At 42.8% G+C, this 22,884-nt stretch overlaps 1 protein-coding gene across 2 annotated transcripts; it reads right to left on the minus strand.

The window, feature by feature from the left end:
• Positions 1 to 6,534: 6,534 nt before the first annotated feature.
• Positions 6,535 to 22,607, minus strand: LOC311235741 (uncharacterized protein). Of its 2 annotated transcripts, XM_084323208.1 has the most exons (7): positions 22,390 to 22,607; positions 19,614 to 19,819; positions 13,019 to 13,120; positions 12,803 to 12,898; positions 12,580 to 12,690; positions 12,348 to 12,471; positions 6,535 to 10,243 (listed from the first exon to the last, which is right to left on the minus strand). In XM_084323208.1, the coding sequence occupies exons 1-7, from the start codon at positions 22,415 to 22,417 to the stop codon at positions 7,521 to 7,523; spliced, it is 3,390 nt and encodes a 1,129-aa protein (XP_084179334.1). In that variant the 5' UTR covers positions 22,418 to 22,607; the 3' UTR covers positions 6,535 to 7,520. The 2 variants fall into 2 exon arrangements, with proteins under 2 accessions (XP_084179334.1, XP_084179335.1); XM_084323209.1 differs by lacking the exon at positions 19,614 to 19,819.
• Positions 22,608 to 22,884: the final 277 nt, after the last annotated feature.

Here is a 22,884-nt window from a genome sequence, read left to right on the forward strand (position 1 = left end):
GAAGGCATGTGTCAGTGGAGTGGGATGTTCTGAAGCCAGATTGGAATTCGTAGATTAGATTTTTTTCCGCGAGGTATTTTTCGACCTGTTCGTATACAATTTTTTCCATGACTTTCGAGATGGAGGTAAGGATAGAAACAGGGCGGTAGTTGCCTGGGTCTAATTTACTGCCTTTTTTGTGCAGAGGGGTCACTCTCGCAATTTTGAAGTCCTTGGGGACGTGTCCCTGTTTTATGGAGAGGTTTATTATGTGTGTGATGACTGGGGTGATGGCGGCTGCTGAGTCTGAGGAATTTGGAGGGGATGTTGTCATGGCCAGTGGCCTTGTTAGGTTGGAGGGCGCTCAGTTTTTTTAGTACCTCATCTGTTGTTACCATTTCCAGTTTGAAGTCGTCTTTGTGGACCCCTAGGTTCTTGTAGTATGCTACTATGTGTTCTACCCCATAATGCCCTGAGTGGGAGGGTAGTTTGTTTACCAGTGTTGTGGCTATGTTTGTGAAGAAACTATTTAAGTAATTGGCTACATCCAGCTTTTCTGTGATGAGCGTGTTGTCCGTCTTTATGTTTATGTTTGAGAATCTGGTTAAGTTTTTTACTGCAGCCTAGTTGGTTATTGAGTAATTTCCAAAGCTCACGTGGTTTGTTTTTGTTTTCCTCGGTTTTGTCATTGATGAATTTTTTTTTTGCTGTTTTGATCATGGAGTTTACATCATTTCTTAGTCTGTTTCTTTCCAGTTTGAGTTCAGTCACGTGGGCTTGGAGTTCACTGCTCGTGCTTATGGTAAGCTTTGACTGACTTTTACGAAACTCAGAGCATTTTGTGTATGTGTGCGATCAGGAAATAAGATAACCGATTTTTCAGCCCGCTTCTATAGCGTGCATAAGTATACATATACTATCGATAATCTAGCGTTTATTTGAAAACTATTCATAAATAGGCAGAAAAATTACAATGTGTTTTGTGTATTCCAGTGTATTCCAGTAAAGGGCGTTTATCACAGAATCTTAATTTTTTTCTGAAACTTTCAAAAAACGAGCGTTTTTTTAAAATGGTATAAAACGGAAATGAACCTATTAAAAAACAATCCGTTTCGACAACGTTGACTGCAAACAAGTCATTGATAAGCGACGGCCATATTAGATACATAGCCATAATTTAAGATATAGTTTATGCGTTCGCAAATATGAGAGCTCCGTCATTGAAGTGAGTGGTGGCACGCAACGGGGTTCCGGGGCACCGCATGGCTGGCACTGAAAGTGTTAAGTGCCATACAACTATTTATTTTCCATTCGATTTGTTAGTTTTTGATTTATAAGTGCAGAGACAAATAAATGTTCATTCAAGTTCATAAATTTAGTCTCATTTTTCAAATTAAATTGTTGTATTTTATCAGATGCAAAATACAAATATGGCATTATATGTCAGAGGTGAGTAAGAAAATGAACAAATATTGATGGTTAAGAATGAGACTGAATAATGACATCACACAATAGTCTAATGATTAGACTGTTGTGTGATGTGATTGATTGAAAACTGTAACAGATTGCAGAATGGGCACAATACAGTACAGCTCAATACACACAATTATTAAGGGGATGCAGACCAGAGAAAGACTTTCGTCTTGTTTACATCAGGGTCCCCCATTTTCAATTCATGACATACACAACATAGATATATATCATGACATTTATGACATACAGATATACAGTACTGTTACATTTGTGACATACAAGAACAGAGATCCTAACAGAAAATATATACATATGGGGCGGCTACGTGGCATAGTGGGCAAGGCGCTCGCCACGAATGCGAGACGCTGGGCTCGCCTGTTCGAGCCCAGCGCTCCACATTGCTTTCAGTTTAGCTGGTCGTTCATACTAATACACATTGGCCGTATTAGGGGGTGGGAAACTGATGGGTGGGGATCGGGCGTTGTGGACAGAGACTCCTACAGGTCGGTTGGTGCGCCTGCGCAGTAGAATCAGGAAGTGTCGGGGGCAGCGTGAGCCTCCCACGCGTTACTCCTCGACACAGAGATCGAGCTGCGCAGGTGAAAAGATGCGACTGCTGTTACCTCAAGTACCGGAGGGGACTTGTGCTATGTATGACTTAGTCCACATTGCAGCCGGCTTGTGGGAGGCAAGAAACAGCGTTCGTGACAGGGGAGGGTTGAATTGGATGATACGAAATTGGGATGGGAGAAAAATATAGAAAATGGGAGAAAAAGTGGATAAAAAAAATATATATATATATATACATGAGGGGGAGGAAACTGTACATTAGGAGGGGGTGGGTGGGTGTGTGGGTTTAGAAATTTACGGGGGCCAGTTTCATTAGTATTAGACTCTAATCCTAATGAGATATTCCTCTAAATATGACTTCGAAAACGGCCACGATTTCAGGAAAAAAAAAGAGTAAAGAAAAAAATTCAGGGGGCCCCCATAGCTCTCAGGTGATAACTCAAACCCTGCTCGCACCTACACACAGATCTGTTTGCATACATATGCGCACTCAGCCCCCCCCCCTCCCGTTTATTTTTGTGTACATGGGCTGTGCATGTGTTTATTTGTTTGTGTATGATTCTTAACTGTTTTTATTTTATTATTAATATATATTTTCTTTTTTTGTATTCCTTTTGGGGCCTTTTGGACCAGATCGACATTGTAAATAAGAAACCTGTTCTTATGCCGCATTCATGTTACGTGGGAAGAATCGGAAGAACCAGAGGACATCTCGTTGCTACAACTAGGAAGCATTCACGCATTGACTCGATGAAACGCCCACATCCATACTTCCGCAATTCGTGACGCGAAGTGGGAGATATCGGGGTCTATAAAAAAATCCCATATGTCCTAGTAGGAATTACCACTAGGAGGCTGACGTGAATGGTTTTTCCCAGTCGGAAGCTGGTTCTTCCGCTTCTTCCCACGTAACGTGAACGCGGCATTAATGCCACATAAAAAAAACAATTGACTGCAAGTTAAAAGCGAAGTTGCCAAAGATGAAACCAGAAACATTCAACATGAGTCAATAAATGTAAATGTTGGACATTACTTGGCATTTGAAGGGTACTGGGTGTCAGAATTCCATTATGGGATGGGGTTTGGGCTCAGTTTATCCTCACAATTAAAAATACTGCCCCATAAATATTCATGCATAGACAAAAACATGTATTTCTATACCTTCAGTTTATGAAAACCAAATTGTTCCCACTGGTCTGTCATGTAGTTTACTGCATTGAGGCTATGATTTAGGCTACTTCAGTCATCCAACTCAAATTCCAAGAATGGGTCAATTTGTAACGCTAGATGGAATTCTGAAGCAGGCTTACCCAAACAAGATTCTCTTTTGAAAAACCCAAGAGGTCCAAGCATGTAATAAATCTCAGGCCATTCATATTTTCCAAGATTGGAACTTTATTTACATGACTACACGACTAGAAAACCACTAAATTGACCTAATTTATTAACAGAAATGGGGAAAATGTACAGGAGGGGGAAATATAAATACTCCCTTTAGCCAACATTTGGAAGGCTGTTTTACAGGAAATACATATCAGTTTAAAACCAAAATACAAGATATATTCTTAGAAAATATTGGACTTTGAGGCAAGCACCCTTTATCCCAGTTCTGTGGTCAAGCAGACAAGGTGAAACCTTGTATCCAGAACTTGTGCCCCCCCCCCCCTTTCTCTCTATGGTATGAGTAAAAAAGTTTCAACATGTGGACTGGCTTATGGTAAGGCTGTGCTTAGCTTATGTACATTGTACATAGTTTACAAAACATTAGTTTGGCATATCATGATCAAGCACACCTGACTTTTGCTATAATCCAAGAAGAGGCAACTACCGTAATTCCTCTAATAGTAACCCCGGCTTGTATTTGTTTCAACTGTAGCGGGTACCAGGCTTGTATTAGGAGGAGGCCTGTATAAGAGGGAGGCCTATATTTCAAATTTTCAAACGGATCATAATGAATAAATCAACATTTTGTGTCAGTTTGAACCCAGTAAAATGTACTGGGTTCATTTATTGAAACCAAGTACTGTATGAAATAGTAAACAGTGCAATTACAGGTGGTCACTGGTCATTTCAACGTTTTCAAAGTGAAATCAAGTAACTAGCTCAGTATGCAGCTCAGTATATTAGGAGGCCGGCTTATAATTGCTTAGCTCAAGAGCGCACCCGGCCATTAATAGAGACCCGGCTTGTATTTGAGACCCGGTTACTATTAGAGGAATTACGGTATAGTCTGTGCAATTCAAACCTGGGTCTTCTGTCAGAGGAGATCAAACATTGGAACAGTCCTTTGCCTTTAACCCTTTCACTGCCGCACTACCAAAACGGTTAACCCTTTCACTGCAACAATTCACAGGTTAACCCTTTCACTGCCACACAACAGCCGGTTAACCCTTTCACTGCCACACAACAGAAGGTTAACCCTTTACTATCACACAACCAGGGAACAAAATAAACTTTTTGGCTTACCAGCCAGGCAGATTTTTTTACCAGCCAAAAATTTGAAATAGCTTTTTAGTATATAGCCATGTGTAATTATTAGGGATGTCCCGATCCGATAGGGATGGGCGCCGATCACGTGATTTTCAGAGAATCGGGATCGGGGATTTTTTTTTATAAAAATCGTCAGTAAAAAAAAACAAAAAACAAACATGACCATGTTCACGTCTTAAACTCATACTGAGGCCTTAGTTTTGGTTTTAAATTACATATCATTCATTTATTTATTGTCACACAGAGCAGAAGAATTTGCCAAAACAAATGCATTTCCTTTGATTTACACCATCGCACGACAGTGACGTGGGCCGTCGCTCCCAAAACACAGGCAGGTCCACCTGATAACTCGTAACACCTGAGCAGCTAGACAAAATGTCAGAAGTTTGGAAGCATTTAAAAATTGTAACCGAAGCCAGTCCAATACGCACACGTTTCGCGTGCGTTCAACGTTATACCGGACGCGCGCCGCCAAAGGACGGACGGATGGAACGCATAGAGTGCCCGCATGGGATATCGATTCAACGTCAAGGTGGAACCGAGACGGAGGGATACACACGACGTGGTACATCAGGAGGACGCAGTCAACTCAAAGAAAGTGAAAACGCTAATGTTGACTTTTTTTTTTTTTATCCACTTTTTCTCCCATTTTCTATTTTTCTCCCATCCCAATTTCGTATCATCCAATTCAACCCAACGCTGTTTCTTGCCTCCCACAAGCCGGCTGCAATGTGGACGAAGCCATACATAGCACGAGTCCCCTCCGATACTCGAGGTAGCAGCCGTCGCATCTTTTCACCTGCGCGGCGCGATCTTTCAGCGTCAGGGGTCTGTGCTTTGGAGGGGCGCCGCCCCCATCGCTTCTTGATTCTACTGCGCAGGCGCACCAACCGACCTGTAGGAGTCGCTGTCCACAACGTCCGATCCCCACCCCTCAGTTTTCCCTCCCCCTAATACTGCCAATTGTATTAGTACGGACGACCAGCCAAACTGAAAACAATGTGGAGAGCTGGGCTCGAACCCAGCGTCTCCAGCATTGGTGGTGAGTGCCTTGCCCACTGCACCACCTAGCCGCCTGTTGACTGTTTTTCTGAGTGGAATCGCGGTATTCTACTAGTGCTAGGATTGCTAGTGGGAGCTAACTGGCTAAGTGGCTCTGCTAGCCATCAGAGTGCTAACACTGCTAGCCGCTAGCCAACCAAGTGCTAACACTGCAACAGATTGAAACTTTGCATATTTCTCGTATGGTAAATGTAATGCGAGCCGCCTCGCTCGACTGGGGCCATTTCAAGGGAACAGAGGGGCTTGTCTCGCTTCGCCAGTTTCTGACAAGTGCGTCAAATTGGTTACTAATGTGAAAGATCTGTATCGACAGATACTCAAATCGGATCGGGAGGGCTGTCGGGTGGCGTAGCGGAGATTGCGCTCTTCACCAATGCAAGAGGCTGCGGTCTAGACTCCCGGAGTCAGCATTGCCTGCGGCTTGGGCCGATCGTCATACTAACTCGTTTGGCTGAGTTAGCGGGAGGGAAGTCGTGGGTGGTAATCTGCCGTTGTGGACAGCGACGCCTACAGGTCAGGTCTGGGCGCCTGCTCAGCAAAAGGCAGGAAGTGGTGAAGGCAGCGTGACCTCCCACGCGTTAAACTTCACCAATGAGAGTCCTCGCTGCCAGGTGAAAAGAGAGTCGCTGGCTGTCTCCGCATGTGTCGGAGGAAGCATGTGGTAGGCTTCAGGGTTCCCTTGTACCGACCAGTAGGGGGAACATGCGCACAACGACCAGGCAGGGGAGGGGGGGAATTGGCATAACGACTAAATTGGGATGGGGAGAAAAGCATAGAAAATCAGGCAAAAAAATTAAATAAAAAAAGGCGATCGGGACATCCCTAGTAAGTATTATTGCTATATACAGGGCTCTACGCTAACATTTACCCCAGGGAGCACTGGGGGAATAAAAAATTAGGAGCACACAAAGAAATTTAGGAGCACAGTGAACATTTTTCAAGTAACAGAGTTTATTAACAAACTATTTATTACATGCATATTATACTGTGCGTGTGCATACTAAGGGACAAACATCTGTGCAAATAGCACATACCACCAAAATCACACATTGGCCCATGCCTACTAGACGCAAAGGATATCGGTTGTCAAGCTGCTTTTGTATGTTGTAACGATACCAACATTTTGACTTTGATACAGATAGGAAAGGTAATGTGTTAGCAGGTTAGCTTAGTTAGAGTACTCAGTTAGCAGATAACATTACAGTAGTTAATGTTTTAGCGCGACATAGGTATACAGGACTGGCGAGGATGCAAAGCATGTTAGACAATTGGAACCGCTGCTCGCAGAGTTTTCGTTGCACATAGAAGCAGCGTGACTCGAGATAAGTTGTTACAGAAGCTGGTCCACCCTGCTCTGTGTCTATTATGAAATGACAATTGCGCAGTTGAGACGCCCACTACGCAAGACGATTACTAAATGATTTTTCCGGTTTGCACAAATCTATTTTTAGGGGCAAATGCGAGTGAAATGCTCGCACTGTATAGCCTTGATAGAATACTCTAATATGCTCATGGCTTCCAATATTTCTTTTTTTACACACCAGAGTGGCTGAGTAGCCTCTGTAATTTACCAGCCAAAGAGGAAATCTACACGCCATTGGCGTTTGGCGGGTGCTTATTTTGTTCCCTGCACACAACAGACGGTCGCTGTCGGTTGTGTGATAGTAAAGGGTTAACCTTCTCTCACACTTCTATCTCTGTGTGGCAGTGACAGGGTTAATAGTCTAGGCATACCAGCCCTTTGATCCACTTGATCAGCGTGTACGCAGAGCCAGATTTTGTATGACGCCAGCATGTTAGGTATGCAGCAGACAGAAAGATTTAGTGGTGTGCGCCTACATATGCCACCATTGCATCATTTTAGTCCCCAGCAGAGTCTGTGTATGTTTCATCTCTGGACTGTGATTGGGCCTTTAGTCGAGGCTTGGTATTCTTGGGAAGAGAATCTACTCCGCCTCAAATGTGTGCATTAGCTTTTTGTGCCTCTTCATGCTATAAAGCTGTGAAAATGCTTTGCCACATAAAGAACAAACATATGGCTTCTCTCCTGTGTGTATTCGCATGTGTTCGTTGAGTAAATTGGACCTCACGAATCCCTTCCCACAGACGTTGCACGGAAACGGTCGTTCTTCGGTATGGCACTGCATGATGTGTTTCTTCATTTCAGTAAGCGACCTAAAAGACCTCTCACATTCAGCCATTTCGCACTTGAAAGGTTTCTCCCCCGTGTGGATCAGTCTGTGTCTGGCCATCGCCGACGAAGAGAGCAGCTTCCCACAGTCTGAGCATCGAGAACGATAGGGTTGGTTCAAATGCTTGCTCTTCTCGTGTTTATTCAGAGCGCCCTTCTCTTTAAAGGTCTTCTCGCACTGGGGGCAAGAATATCTCTTGTTCTCATTTGGAGATCGACTGTGAATGGCTTTCAAGTGCCTCGACAGATTCGACTTGCTGGAGAACGCTTTACCGCACTCCGCACAGAGGAACGGCTTCTCGCGCGTGTGTACTCTCAGGTGAGAAACTAGTTCTGGGTCGTCTTTGAATTTCTTCAGACACTGAGAGCACTGGAACGGCAGGTAACCTGTATGTTTCCACTCGTGCCTGATGAACGGTTTCAACTTTGTGAAACTTTTAGGACAATGGCTGCAACTGAACGGTTTGGTAAGTTTATGTACATTTTCATAATGCTTCGCCAGGTGTTTGTAATGACGGAAGCTCTCGTCACACAGAGTACATTGGAATGCTGTGTGAGAAGCCTTGTGCCTCGCTAAGGTCTCGGAATCTCGCAACACTTTCCTGCACACCTCACAGTAGAGTTGGTTATGTGTGCGTTTGTGTTCCTTCAGTGATAATTCGTACCTAAACGCCTGGTCACACTCGTCACATCTGAAAAGACTCTGAGCTCCCTCTGCCTCATCTGGGCCCACCTGCTGCTGATCAAAGCATGTTCTTTTTAGATGCAACTTCAAACTTCCCAAGAGCGCAAACGTCGAGTTGCACTGTGGACAAGTGTAAACCTCACTTGGAAAGTGGATTTTCATGTGATCTTTGATTTTTCCAGATACTTGCGTCTTGCAAATAAAACATCTGCGATAGTTAATTCTGGCATTAGTGGGCACTTTATGTTTTATCCGCTCATGGTTTCGCAAGGAATCTTTCAATTTAAAAGACAGTTGACACTGGGAGCAGGTATGTGGCTTCTGTATTTGCTTTTGTTTACATATTTTGACGTGCCTTTTCAGTGACACCCTGTACCTCATTGCCTTCCCACACTTCCAGCAAAGGAAGACTTTCTCTCCAGTGTGTGTTCTCAAATGTACAACAAGATCTGAGTCACTTTTGAATCGCTTGGAGCACTGAGAGCACTGGAAAGGTAGTTGACCTGTATGTCTCCATTCGTGTCTGATAAAATGTCGGAACTCTGAGAAACTTTTCGGACAATGGTTACAGTGGAACGGGCTTCCGAGTCGATGTACACATTCATAATGATTAGCCAAGGGTTTAAAATGCCGGAAGCTCACCTCACACAGAGTACACTGAAACGGCCTGTGAGACACCTTGTGCCTTGCTAATGTTTCAGAGTCTCGCAACACTTTCCTGCACACCTCGCAGTAGAGTTGGTTATGTGTGCGTTTGTGTTTATTCAGTGATAATTTGTGCCTAAACGTCTTGTCACATTCATCGCATTTGAAAACACCCTGGGCTCCCCCTGCCTCTTCTGGGCCCAAACACATTTTCGTTAAATGTGACTTCATCGACGGCCAGGATGTAAACTTCATGTTGCAATGAGGACAGGTGTAATCGTCCATTGGAAAGTGGACTTTCATGTGATCGGCCATGTTTAATTTCACAAGCTCCTTGCAAATACAACACAAGCCTCTGTGTGTTATGGAGCGTTTCTTTTTCGTAGCGGTTGCCTTGGCGTGTGAAGCGCCCTGCGCCCTTCCGACGGCCGGAAAATCCTTGTCACAAGGGTCCTCATCTGAGCCGGACGATGAAGTCTCCTTGCAAGGATAACCTATCGGAACCATGTAAGAAGGGTCCTTGTCCGAGCCGATTGATATCGAGTCCTCGTCGTCGGATCCCTCGGGAAGAGCTCCACTGGTTGGTCTCACTTTGTCTCCAGTAACCGAAGGGAACGTGTACTTGCTGCTGGATGGTGATGCTTGAGCTTGGGCACGAGACTCATTGGCCGCTGCTTGCGACGTAGACTTAGGTTTGCAGGCGTGTCTTTTCTTTTCTTGCAAAATAATCGCTTTCATCTTCAGGCCTCTGTTTCGTCTCACAGGCCTAGTGTTCACGGGCAGGTCTAGTTTGTTTATCAGGATCCTGTATTCCGACAGCGTGAGTTGAGACTCATCTTCTGCTTGGGTTTGAACACTTTCATTTCTCGTAATTTCTCCATCCAACGTCGTTACTGTTCTGTCTGACTGAATTATCCTAATTACATGAGGTTCTTCAACGGCCGTTTCTCTGTTAGTAACATCCACGACTGTCTTTATTTCCATTTGTTTTGCATTTTGTAATTTTGCAGATTCCTTCTCTGTTCCCAATTCAACTGCAAATGTGTTACAGGCGGTGTGTACTTCTGCTTGTGTCTTTTCATTGACCGCTACCCGTCGTTCAGCGGGGGACAGAGCTGAAATAATACAGCCACCATCAGTGGAACCATCTGAAAATATAAGATGATCTTGGTAAACAATAAAAATGTATCTGAAGTGACCACAAAGCAAAACAAATTTATTATTTATCGTATATTACCAGCATCTTAACTAGGCCTGCCGCGATAAGCAATACATCGATTAATCGGCGCAATAATTAAAATGAATGCAATGATTTTGACGGGCGCGATTAATTGCTATTTGCGCGTTTGTTTTAATGAGGTGGAACCAGTACCCCTCGTCAGTCACTCTCCGTGTGGGGGGCCTTACTACAGAGCACAGCACGGGAGTCCGTGGGGCAACGCCACATAGCTTAACTACATTTCTCAATAGTGTTGCTACTTTTAACCAAGTAGCATTATTTGTAGTGTAACATTAGCTATTTTTAGACCCAAGTAGTTACTCGCTACTGCCCGGAGAAACTGGACTGCTAAATAAAGATTAAAGATCTAGCGTTCGTTGATGCTCATTCAATGCTAACAACATTAGCTAAATAGCTAACAAATGAAATACAACGTATAGCATAGCTACAACACAGAATAACGTTAATAGAATTACATGCATCATTGTTTACAATGAACGGGTGGGGCTAGTCAAAGGACTGGACACGGGGACAAGTTAAACATGAATAAATGTATTATCGAATTGCGCTGTAGTGGCCCTACGCACCACGGCTATTCTATTATATACGGCTTTGACGCTTCCTCCTCATCGTTGATTGCCTGTAGTAGCTGCATCTAACGTTAGTAGCTAATGTATATTTGTGTTTATTTGATTATTGCCTTTTTATTTATTACGTTTCCAGTTTTTTCCTCACTTTATTAACATTTTGTACATGGTACCGCGGCGCAAGGTACATTAATAATACATGTACATGTTAAAAGGATGACACAAAAAGCCAGACAGAGGGCTTGTTTCCAGTTTCAGTTTGTTTTATAATAAACAATCAAACTGAGAATTTTTTTATTTAGGATATTTAAAATGTCTTCCAATGTTAAATAAAGTTTATTGCACTTTGAAACGGTGTCCTTGCATTATTATGCTATTATCATTATATTAGTGAATTTTTTTAAGAACATTGAGAACTTTTGGGAAATAAATTCCTCCAAAAAAGATTCTCTAACCGGTCGCAATAATATCGCTTATTGCGATATTTTTGGGGGCAATTAATCGCCCAGCAAAATGTGTTATCGTGGCAGGCCTAATCTTAACACAATGGCCGCCAACAACGACTTTACTAGTTTTTGGGATTGTTATATCGTTTATTCGCTATATCTATTCATAATTCATAGCCGCAGCCTCTGGTATAGTCTTCAGACCCTGTCTGAGCTGGCAGACGGTCAACACCACCCTCTACTGCCAGGCGGAGCTATTGCATCTCATTGAAAATGGGCTTGTGTCTTTTAGGAGGAGATCTGAGCCGGGCGGGCGGGGTTTAAATATTCAGGCGAGCCTGTTCTATACAACGATGGCATCAGTAACTCCGCCCGCCCGTCATTGTGAAACGTCGGTAGTGTGGTGCGGACCTCCACAAGCATTATTTGGAATTGCGATAAGATATTTGGATTATCTCTTTTGCATTACATCAGATACAAGGTAAGAACATCATATATGAATTTGATCGTTGATCTGACATTTATTTCTACCGTGATTAAAGCGATCTGTGTGTAGGTGTATGTGCTTATGGCTGCGGTGGGGGCGCCTCGCTACGACGGTCATTTCATGTATGGACGAGGAGACAGTGATAATCTAGCGTTGATTTCAGGATGATTAGATAATCAGCCGAAAAATTACAACGTGATGACTGGATTACAGTCAAATGCATTTTTCTCGCCTTTTCCTGGAATGACTGCAAAACACCCAAACCATACTCTATTCAAAACGGTATAAAACGGAAATGTAAGAATGAAAAAACAATCTGTCTCTGCAATGTTGACTAGAAGCAGCTCACTGAGACCCGACGGCGTTATTAGACCCATAGATATAATATAAGATATATTTTAACAAGCACTCGCAAATGTCACAGTCTAAAACTATATCCATTGAATAAAGACCTGGCAATGAATGTGGTATTAGCGCCCCCTGCTGTGGCGGTCAATGTGTTAAGAGGCTTACCATCCTGCTCCAGCTGACCGAGGTCTTTTTGATACTCCAGCAGGATCTTCAGCTCCTTGGGGTGGGAAACAGACTCTATGCACTCCTCCAGAACAGAGGGGGCACCACCGAGCAAGGAGGCGACCTGAGGTGAGAAGGCAGAAAGAAGAATGCAAATCACAGATAAAATATTCTTTGAACCGTATTTAAAATGATTGACAAAACTAGCATGTTTTGTTTACTGAAAACAAACCTGTTGGAGGGTTTGAAGAGGTAGACGTTTTTCAAGTCTGGAGAGAAACTGCCACATCAAGGTCTCCAGTGCCTCATCACACGTGGGACAGAGTTCTTCTGGGAAAACATTCTGAAGGACGGTAAAACGGATGGTAAACCAATTGAAATAAATATAATTACTGGGATTATTGAAAACTAGAAGAGAAAGTGCAACAAAGTCACACCCGCACATCGGTACCGACCTCGAAGAAGTGCTCTCTCTCTTCAAGACCTTTCAGCAGAGTTTGAACGAGACGAATCAAGTTGGAGTTGGACGGTTCCACATCTACAGCATTGTGCTTAAACAAAATAAATAAATAGCTTGAAATATACAACTTCCTTACAACAGAGAAATAAACCTAACTGTCATGTTTATATTCATAAAGTCTTGTTTTTCATGTTCTCACTGTGTTTCTCACCTCCATCCCCCATACTGCTGAGAGGAGCTTCATTCTGTCAAGGTGCGGCTGAATAATCTGGAGGTCAGCGGCCGCATCAGAACGACACAACTCCAGGATCAGCTAAAACCAGAACACAAAGGTCTTACTTAAAGGAACACGGCAACATTATGGGAAAAGCACTCACCGTCTTCTCCAGAGTCAGACTGGAGAAGTAGATACCAATTTCCTCTTTGTGTTTAGTAGAAAGCTATCCGGCTGCAAGCTAGCCTAGCTTAGCACAATTTAATGGAAGCGGATACGGACCAGCTAGCCTAGCTGTTGGCCAAAAACACCTCTCCCTGAGTTTTAAGGTAGGCTAGTGATCTGTATCTGCTTCCATTAATTTGTGGTAAGCTAGGTTAGTTTGCAGCCAGATAGCTTTCTATAAACAGAGTAAATTGGTGTCTATCTTCTTATCTGACTCTGGAGAAGACAGTAGAGCCATATGAAATCAACCAATAAAAATGGAATCAACTGCAAAACGTGGAATATTGCAGAATTTGGCCTAATCTGGACTGAAATTCCGTTTTTGGGTGGAACGTTTGTTGCAAAGCAAACATGACCGGGGAGGCGGGGACCACTGCGTGTTACACACAACACAGCGGTGTCCAAGCGTCTGCCGTCTCGCTGCTTCAGTGTTAACACTTTGAGTGCCAACCGTTCAGTGCCAACGACGAGAGACATTGTTTTTTTTTTATTATTATCGATTTCCATTCATTTTTCATCAATCTAGCCTCACGTTACCAGTGGGGATCTGTCTGAACTCGAACTATCGTCTCTCCGGATGGTACTGCACCCCTTTGGATTAGATTGAATGAAACGCATGGAGAAAAAAAAGTCCTGCTTCCACATTTTACTTGTCAGACATGTAACCGGAGACGATCGAAGTCATCGCCCACCACCAGAACAGCGGAAAATGTGTGTTTCCAGTACCCAGCGTTGGATCAATAAACGCGATCGATATTTGGAATGGCGATCAGGAATTGGAATAATCTTTTTGGAGAACATCTGATCTGAGGTAAGGAATCTATTTTACCAGTCTTGGGATAATCAGAGCTATTTTCACCTATATATCAGCGTGTGCCATATGTGTGTGCGCGATCAGGAAATAAGATACTGGTAATCGATTTTTCAGCCCGCTTCTATAGCGTGCATAAGTACACATACTATCGATAATCGACGTTTATTTGAAAACGATTCATAAATAGGCCGAAAAATGACAACGTGTTTTGTGTATTCCAGTAAAGGGCGTTTATCACAGAATCTTTATTTTCTTTTGGAACTTTCATAAAACAAGCGTTTTTCAAAATGGTATAAAACAGAAATGAACCGATTAAAAAACAATACGTTTCGACAATGTTGACTGCAAACAAGTCATTGATAAGCAACGGCCATATTAGACACCGCCATAATTTAAGATATAGTTTATGCGTTCGCAAATATGAGAGCTCTGTCATTGAAGTGGGTGGTGGCATGCAACGGGGTTCCGGGGCGCGTCTAGTTTTTTTACCAACAAACTTGCATTTTCCCGCGATCTGATTGGCCACTGACGTTTCTGGTCATGTGACATCTGCGCCAATCGCGTGACGCCTGTTTCTGCGCCTATTTCCGCCTCTAACAGCCTGCAAACTACCTAACGCCTAGTTCTATCACTGGTTAAGCTTAGGCGACTCTTTCGAAGTTGGTTAAGGTTAGAGTTTGGAATCAGGGCTGGTGTTCTATCGCCCTGCTCTAAGACAAACTCTAACCTTAACCAACTTCGAAAGAGTGCCTAAGCTTAACCAGTGATAGAAACAGGAGTCACGCGATCTGCGCTGATGTCACATGACCAGAAACGTCAGTGGCCAATCAGATCGCGGAAAAATTCAAGTTTGTTGGTAAAAGACTACACGCTTCCGGGGCACCGGACCCCGTGGCACTCAAAGTGTTAATGTCGTCAAGAAGCTAAGAAATTCCACAATAAGCCCTAAATTCAGAGCAGAGCAGTATCCTAATGACTTTTATGCCTCCGGCGATAAGGTGTTTTGCAAATTCTGTCAACGTACCGCGGACTGGACCCGCAAAAACACGTGCGACACTATTGTGATTAAATAGCTATGTAACGTTACAGTACATAGGACTATAGATGGAAATGGTCGGGAGGTCGGGGGTCAAGGACTACAGCCCCCTCAGCATCGACGGGGCACCGGTTGAGAGAGTGAACAGTTTCAAGTACCTCGGAGCCCACATATCCGAGGATTTGACATGGACCACACACATTGACAGTGTTGTGAAGAAGGCACGACAACGCCTCTACTTCCTCAGGCGCCTAAGGAAGTTCAAAGTCAGTCAGAAGATCCTTAGGAACTTCTACTCATGTACAATAGAGAGCATCCTGACTGGCAACATCACCTCCTGGTTTGGGAATAGCACTGCACAAGACCGTAGCAGACTACAAAGAGTGACACGTTCAGCCGAACGCACAATTGGAGGGGGGCTTCCCACCCTCCAGAACATTTACAACAAGCGGTGCAAGGGGAAGGCTAAGAGAATTATTAAGGACTCGAGCCACCCGAACAACTGCCTCTTTGAACTGCTGCGGTCAGGCAAGCGATACCGGAGTCTTAAGGCGAGCACGGAAAGACTCAGAAGAAGCTTCTATCCCCAGGCCATCAGGCTGCTAAACGAACAATAAACACTATGCAACAACCATCAAATACACACAGCACACACACCCACACACTCACTTAAACAAACAACACACTGCAGCACCCACTCTCCACACTTTAGATCACACAAACACACTTTATATTTATTGATAAAGGATTTGCACTACAACTCGTACACCTACTGTAAATTGTACCTAAATTGCACCTCATCCCATTTCTGCCTTGCACTATATAGTATTGTATATTAGTACACTGCACAGTATTGTATATTATATGGTAACTCAGTTACGTCTATTCTGCATCGAACATTGTACATAATGTCTATACTGAACACTGTGACCTCATTTTTTTTTTTACTTCTAACTTACATGCTATACTATGTTATTTTATTTCATACTTATCTTGTCTGGCACAGTCTCTGGAGCGCAACAGTAAGAAGCATTTTGTATAAAAGTATTCTGTACTTCTGTATGACAACTATTAAAGAAACTTGAACTTGAAATGATAGCTTCTTCTTGCTAAATCTAGTGCACCCATCTATTTGTTTAATGCAAACGATTGTCATTACACACTGTCCTTCATAAACTAAATAAACTTAAATAGCTATGCAACGTTACAGTACATGACTATAGATGGAAATGATAGCTTCTAGCTAAATCTAATGCACCCATCCACCTGTTTAATGCAAACGATTGTCATTACACACTGTCCTTTATAAAGGAAATAAACTAAAGGTGCCTAAATTATGCATTACTATATTTCCTCACAATATAATAGATATAGCTAGGCTACTGACATTGTCATTGTGATAATGTCAGTAGTAGCTGTATCTATTGTTTACACTTGAAATGTGTATTTTTATTTTGTATGCATTTTTATTTTGTCACTATTATTTGAAAAATAGTGTAGAATTTAACTATTTCTGAGTTGCAGCACTTAAAAACATTAAATGGACTGTTATATCTTATTCAATTGTGGACATTTATTCATTCCCACTTATTAGACACTATTTCTGGTGGTAAAATGAGCATAAAAAGCTAAATACAGAATTCTGAAATATTAAAACGGAAAAAACGGAATTCGGTAAAAAATAAAATGGAATTTGGAAAATAATAAAACGGATTTCATATGGCTCTAGAACAGTGATTCCCAACCTGGGGTCCGCGGACCCCCTGGGGTCCGCCAGGGGGCGCAGGGGGTCCGCCAGACCACAGATGATTTGAGGTCTTTTTTTTTTTTTTTTTTTTTTTTTTTTTTTAATTTTTTTTTTATCATCAGAAGCATGAATAGTCTCTCCACTACAATAAAAAATAAAGATAAATAAATAAACATCTAGACATGATTTTTGAACGTTAACAGTAGGCTACCGGGTAGCCGCTAAAACGCGAATCAGTTGACTGTATCACTTTCTGTAGCTAGCCTAGCACGCTAGTTAACTTTCTCGGCTCGTCTGCAGTCAGCCGCCAGAAGCGAAAATGTGTGACAAACGAAAAGGAGATGACGGCAGCTCATCTGCAAAAAAAGTTAGGACCTACAGCAATCGCGAAAATTACATCACCATGGGCTTCACTGAGGGACCAGACAAACGACCTGAGTGTGTGATTTGTGGAGAAAAGTTGGCAAACTCGAGCCTGAAGCCCAGCAAGCTGAAGAGACATCAGGCGTCTTAGCACCCAGAAACCGTTGGGAAGGATCCAGACTTTTTTCGGAGGAAAGAACAGTCTCTCAAGGCGAACAAGCCTGTTGATGTTAGAGTAGCGTGGAGCAGGGGTGGCAGTGATTTACAGAAGGCTACCGAAGCCTCCTTTGAGTGTTCGCTTTTAATTGCAAAAGCAAAGAAACCGCACAATATTGGCGAGCAGCTCATCAAACCAGCCTGCATCAAAATGGTTTAGAAACTGTGCGGCCCACAGGTGGTGGATAAACTAAAATCAGTACCACTCTCGAACAATGTAGTGAAAGACCGAATTGATAAGATGTCAAGTGATTGCGAGCAGCAGCTGTCAGAAAAGCTTAGAAAGGGTCCATTTGCCATACAACTTGATGAAACTACAACTGTCGCAGATGAGGCTGTGCTCATCGTTTATGTGCAATATATTGAAAATGAGGATCTGAAGCAGGACATTCTCATGTCAGTCAACCTTACTACCACCACTCGAGGTGAGGATATTTTTACTGCAGTGGATTCTTACTTCATTCAACATAAATGCAAACCGTTCACCATTAGGGCCTGATTTGAGAGGATGAATACAGGATTTGAATATTGGCCAAACATTTTGAAATGCATATGGTGCAAGATGAGATTTGTTGATTGAAGGCACAAATTAAAGAAGCATAGTGGGTCTAATTGTGATGCATATGCCTGTGTATAAGCAGTTTGTTATTAAAATGACAAAAAAAGGTATTAAACCCAGCTAGGACAGATTCTCTCTGCTACTGATTGGAATTTCCTGTCTCATATTTAGTTTAATTTGTTGCATTGATTTGTTCCATAAATGCAAACCGTTCACCATTAGGGCCTGATTTGAGAGGATGAATACAGCATTTGAATATTGGCCAAACATTTTGAAATGCATATGGTGCAAGATGAGATTTGTTGATTGAAGGCACAAGTCAAAGAAGCATAGTGGGTCTAATTGTGATGCATATGCCTGTGTATAAGCAGTTTGTTATTAAAATGAAAAAAAGTATTTTATGGCATCTTATTAGGAGGGGGTCCGCGAATTTCATCAGAGATGTTTGGGGGTCCCTGGGGGGAAAAAGGTTGGGAACCACTGCTCTAGAAGACAGTAAGCCTTTTCCCATAATGTTGGCGTGTTCCTTTAACACTTTCTCTGCCACGCTTATATCCATCAATGTTTGATCACTGCCACCAGTCTAAGCCTATGGAGATGTTTACCTTCTTTGCAGGGCTATAACTTTTTAAATTGTATTGCTAAATTGACATTACTATGGCCCATTCAACATCGATTATCTATCGTTCAGGATGTAGGAACGTTTTACTTTTTCATTCACAGTCACACATTCATACAAAAATACCGTCTAGAATATAAATATGTTTTTATCGTTTTCTGCAGTAAAATCCTAGAACGTGAGATATAGGCATAAATGCATATATACAATGCCATTTGTTGCAGATACACGCTATATTAAAAATTTCAACTGTACATGGTCCTAAACGTTATGACTGATCATGCGCGGGTGAACGGAGGGGGGGGGGGGGGGGGGTAGTTTATAATTCTGTGATAGTCGTTAAATGATTTATGTAGTATGGGTGATATATAGATCAGAGCAGTTTGCATCGATAATAATAAACAAAAACGCTGAAACTCACGGCAGCCTACTCTTACCGTTGGGCGATGATACTGGAGCAAACAGATCCCAGTTATGTGATGGGGATCGAGGCGATCCATTTCCGGTTTGTATAATACTAATACACGCTCAAATCATGTGAATTATCGAGTTATGGCAACGATCCATATCCACGGTGTGTGTCTTGAGTCCCGCGACGATATACGAGTGGCCGGACGGATTTGGGAGACGCACCGAGCTCCAACGGGCATATCCGGTTTGGCAACTCGCCGATCATCCACCAGGTGGCAGTATTGAAGCGTTGCAGAGTTGTGCTGAGTTCCACAGCATCAGCCAAGGCTCCGTGAGTGAAATATGAATACCATGGCGAAAATATGAAATATGATCAGAATAACGTCGTACGCCGTGATCTGGCAGAATTTGCATGAACTTGAAACCCGTTGTATGATGTTATTGGCGGAGAAAGTGTTAACCGTGGTAGCAGGAAACATTTACTACCTCCTCCTTACTTTTGAAAACAAACACCACAAGGATAGACAAAATATGGAATTATTGTGTGCAGTTCACTTCTACTAATAGCAATGGCATAGTTGCTTGCTGAGACACTTCCTCACCCGTGCTCTGAGGCCCAAAATTAGTTCCGCCTGCTGTCTCCTTGTCAGCAGCTCAGGGACAATCTCTGTCACCATGGAAACAAACTCCTCAAGCATCCCATAATCAGCCACAACCGTCTGCTGGACAGTCTGCCAGATCGCCGCTGAAACCAACCGAAGCGGTGGGACTAGGAGGCGCAGGCAGGAGAGAGGAAGAGGAGGACACTCTAAGGGATAAATAGGAAAATGTGTTAAATTGACTTTGTATGGATTGTATGGACAGTCTAATGTTATTTAGGTGGTGGGGGGAAATTACATAGGTACTCAAATACTCAATGCTGTTTGGCCAGAGTTTGAAGTCTTCAGATTGACAAGTTTAAAGCTATGCAGAATTATTACTCATTGTGATGTTGCAAGGGGGACACAAGCAATACATTAGCTTTAATTAATCAATTAGCTGTGCTTTTTGGAGCCAGGAGAAAAAGATCTGTCGCAACTTTGTCTTTTTTTTTTTTAATCCCCTCTGTTTTCTCCCATCCCAATTTAGTCGTTGTGCCAATTCCCCCCCTCCCCTACCGGTTTGTTGTGCGCATGTTCTCCAACTGGTCAGTACAAGGGAAACCTGAAGTCCTCCGCACGTAGGCCTGCCACGATAACACATTTTGCTGGGCGATTAATTGCCCCCGAAAATATCGCGATAAGCGATATTATTGCGACCGGTTAGAGAATTTTTTTTTGGAGAAATTTATTTCCCCAAACTTTTATTTTGAAGCCCACCGCTCCGTCTTTTCCGGTGTTTTAGACTTTTATTTTGAAGCCCACCGACCGGACCGGAAGTATTGTTGTAATTATCAGGTACTTTTTTAGTCCCTGCTCTGTCGTGGTTCCAAGCGAGTGAGATGCATGCATCTTATTGGTAGAAGTGGTACCAGAAAAGTCACGTGAAACACTGCAGACCACTGATTGGTCAGAATAGAGACGAGTCACTCGTTGGATAGTCTGAGGGAGTCTGAACCAAAACAGAACGCCGCATAGGATTTCATAATCATTATGTTTGCAGCAGGCACAAGTGCAATAAACAAAGGATACAGTCACTGTGTATTCTGCCTCATTTATTGATTAAACAAAACCGACATCAACACAATTTGCCACCGAGCGGAGAGTTTAGTCTCGCAAAAAGATCGCTGACTTGTTAAGGCTTGTTGTTAGGTTAGGTGCTAATGTTGTGCTAGCGTTTTAGCATGGCTATCGTACATAGCGTGATCAATATAACTCGCTATTGATTGTTTGTATGAGTAACGTTAATGCTAGTAGAATAGACACAATGAGGGGTAACGTTAGCCCCACGGAGCTCCTGTGCTGTGCTCTGTAGTAAAGCCAGCGGCCCGCCTCCCAACACGGACAGTGACTGAGAAGGGGCACTGGTTCCGCCTCAAACAAACGCGCAAATACAGTAGCAATTAATCGCGCCCGTCAAAATCATTGCATTCATTTTAATTATCGCGGCAATTAATCGATTTATTGCTTATCGCGGCAGGCCTATCCGCACGCTTCCTCCGATACGCGCGGCGACAGCCAGTGCCTCTTTTTTCACCTGGCAGCGAGAACTCTCATTGGTGAAGTGTAACGCGTGGGAGGTCACGCTGCCTTCATCAAGTCCTGCCTCCGCTGAGCAAGCGCCCAGACCCGACCGCTGTCCACAACGCCAGATCCCCACCCCGTGACTTCCCTCCCCCTAACCCAGCCAAACGGGTTAGTATAGCGATCAGCCCAAGCCAGAGGCAATGCTAACTCCGGGAGTCGAGACCGCAGCCTCTTGCATTGGTGACGAGCGTAATCTCCGCTACGCCACCTGACCGCCCCCTAAAATTTTATTTGACTAGTTTATTTGAGAAAGTCGTATCAAATTGTTGGAAAGATACAAATGTGTCCCCTTTAAATATTATCTACAGTGAAGAGACTAGATTGTATCAACATTGTTTGCATTGTGTACTGTCTATCTGTATGTCATGTCATGTATGTCATATATGTTACGATGAATTGAAAATGGGGGACCCTGATGTAAACAAGACGAAAGTCTCTCTGGTCTGCATCCCCTTAACAATTGTATGTATTGAGCTGTACTGTACTGTACCCATTCTACAATCTGTTAATAAAGTTTTCAATCAATCAATCAATCAATAATCAATTGTCTACTTTTCCCAGAGAGCCACTCAAAGCTAAGCTAATGTAAGCTAGTGATGACTACACTCTATACTGAACAATTACAATGTCCTTGCATGTCACATGAGGCCGACTTCGAAATCATCAAATTAGCTATTTAGCTGCAACAAAGACTGGGAATATGTAAGAGGCTGTATGCAAAATACCAATAATCAGTTGTTTTTGTGAAGTACCCCATCTGATACATGACAAATATATCAACAAAAACATAATTTGGTGGCTTGTTACTGGATCCTGTGAACAAGTAGAACAGTAATACCATACTTTTCCAGTGTTTTACCTACTCTACCACTGCACAGAAATTAAGCATTTACTTTTTTAAGTGGTTATCAATGGATACAGGCAGCCATACTGGAAGAAAGATAACTACACAAACATTCCGTGCAAGGCCTCTATTGCACACTGCAACATGAAATAAACGTGGATCCATTCAGAATGTTTATGTTGTTGAATCTCCTTGTTATTTCTAAGGAAGTGTCATTACATTGTTTTTGCCTATTCCGGAAAAGTCTTACTTTAAGTTAACACACCTGAGATTCAGGAGTAAAGTCGTTATCAGGATGCTCTTGCTCACCGTTTAACCCCGAAATATATCCGTCCATCTTGTGTATTCAATGTAGCTACTATTTACACTGCCGTTATAGATTACGCCTTGCGAGCAGGGTGGATACGAATTCTAAGAAAAGTATAAAGTATGGTATCAATTCAATTAAATAAAGCTAGTCTGATACTAAAGCTGGTACTTGTTCCACTTCCAATGCTCCGTCGAGTCTTCTTCCTCCATGGCGTGTACCCTTCTTCTTCTACTTGAGTTTTTTAGGCAGATTCAGGGACATTTGGCGCATTGCTGCCTATCTCCGGCTGGGATGAATACTACATCTTAATCGACACATGCAAAAATTTTATTAGATTATAACTCGAGGTAGGACATTCTGACTTCCAATTCGTAAAAATCGAATAAACGGCTGTGAGTTCAGAGTTCCTAGTCACAAACGCGGGTTTCTCAACCCCCACTCCCCAGTTGAGCGGTGGAAGTTGGAATATCCGACCTCCGACGAATGCGGCAATA

The sequence above is a fragment of the Notolepis coatsorum genome, assembly GCF_963971535.1.
Source record: "Notolepis coatsorum genome assembly, chromosome: 10".
In the NCBI taxonomy this organism is placed as follows: Eukaryota; Metazoa; Chordata; class Actinopteri; order Aulopiformes; family Paralepididae; genus Notolepis; species Notolepis coatsorum.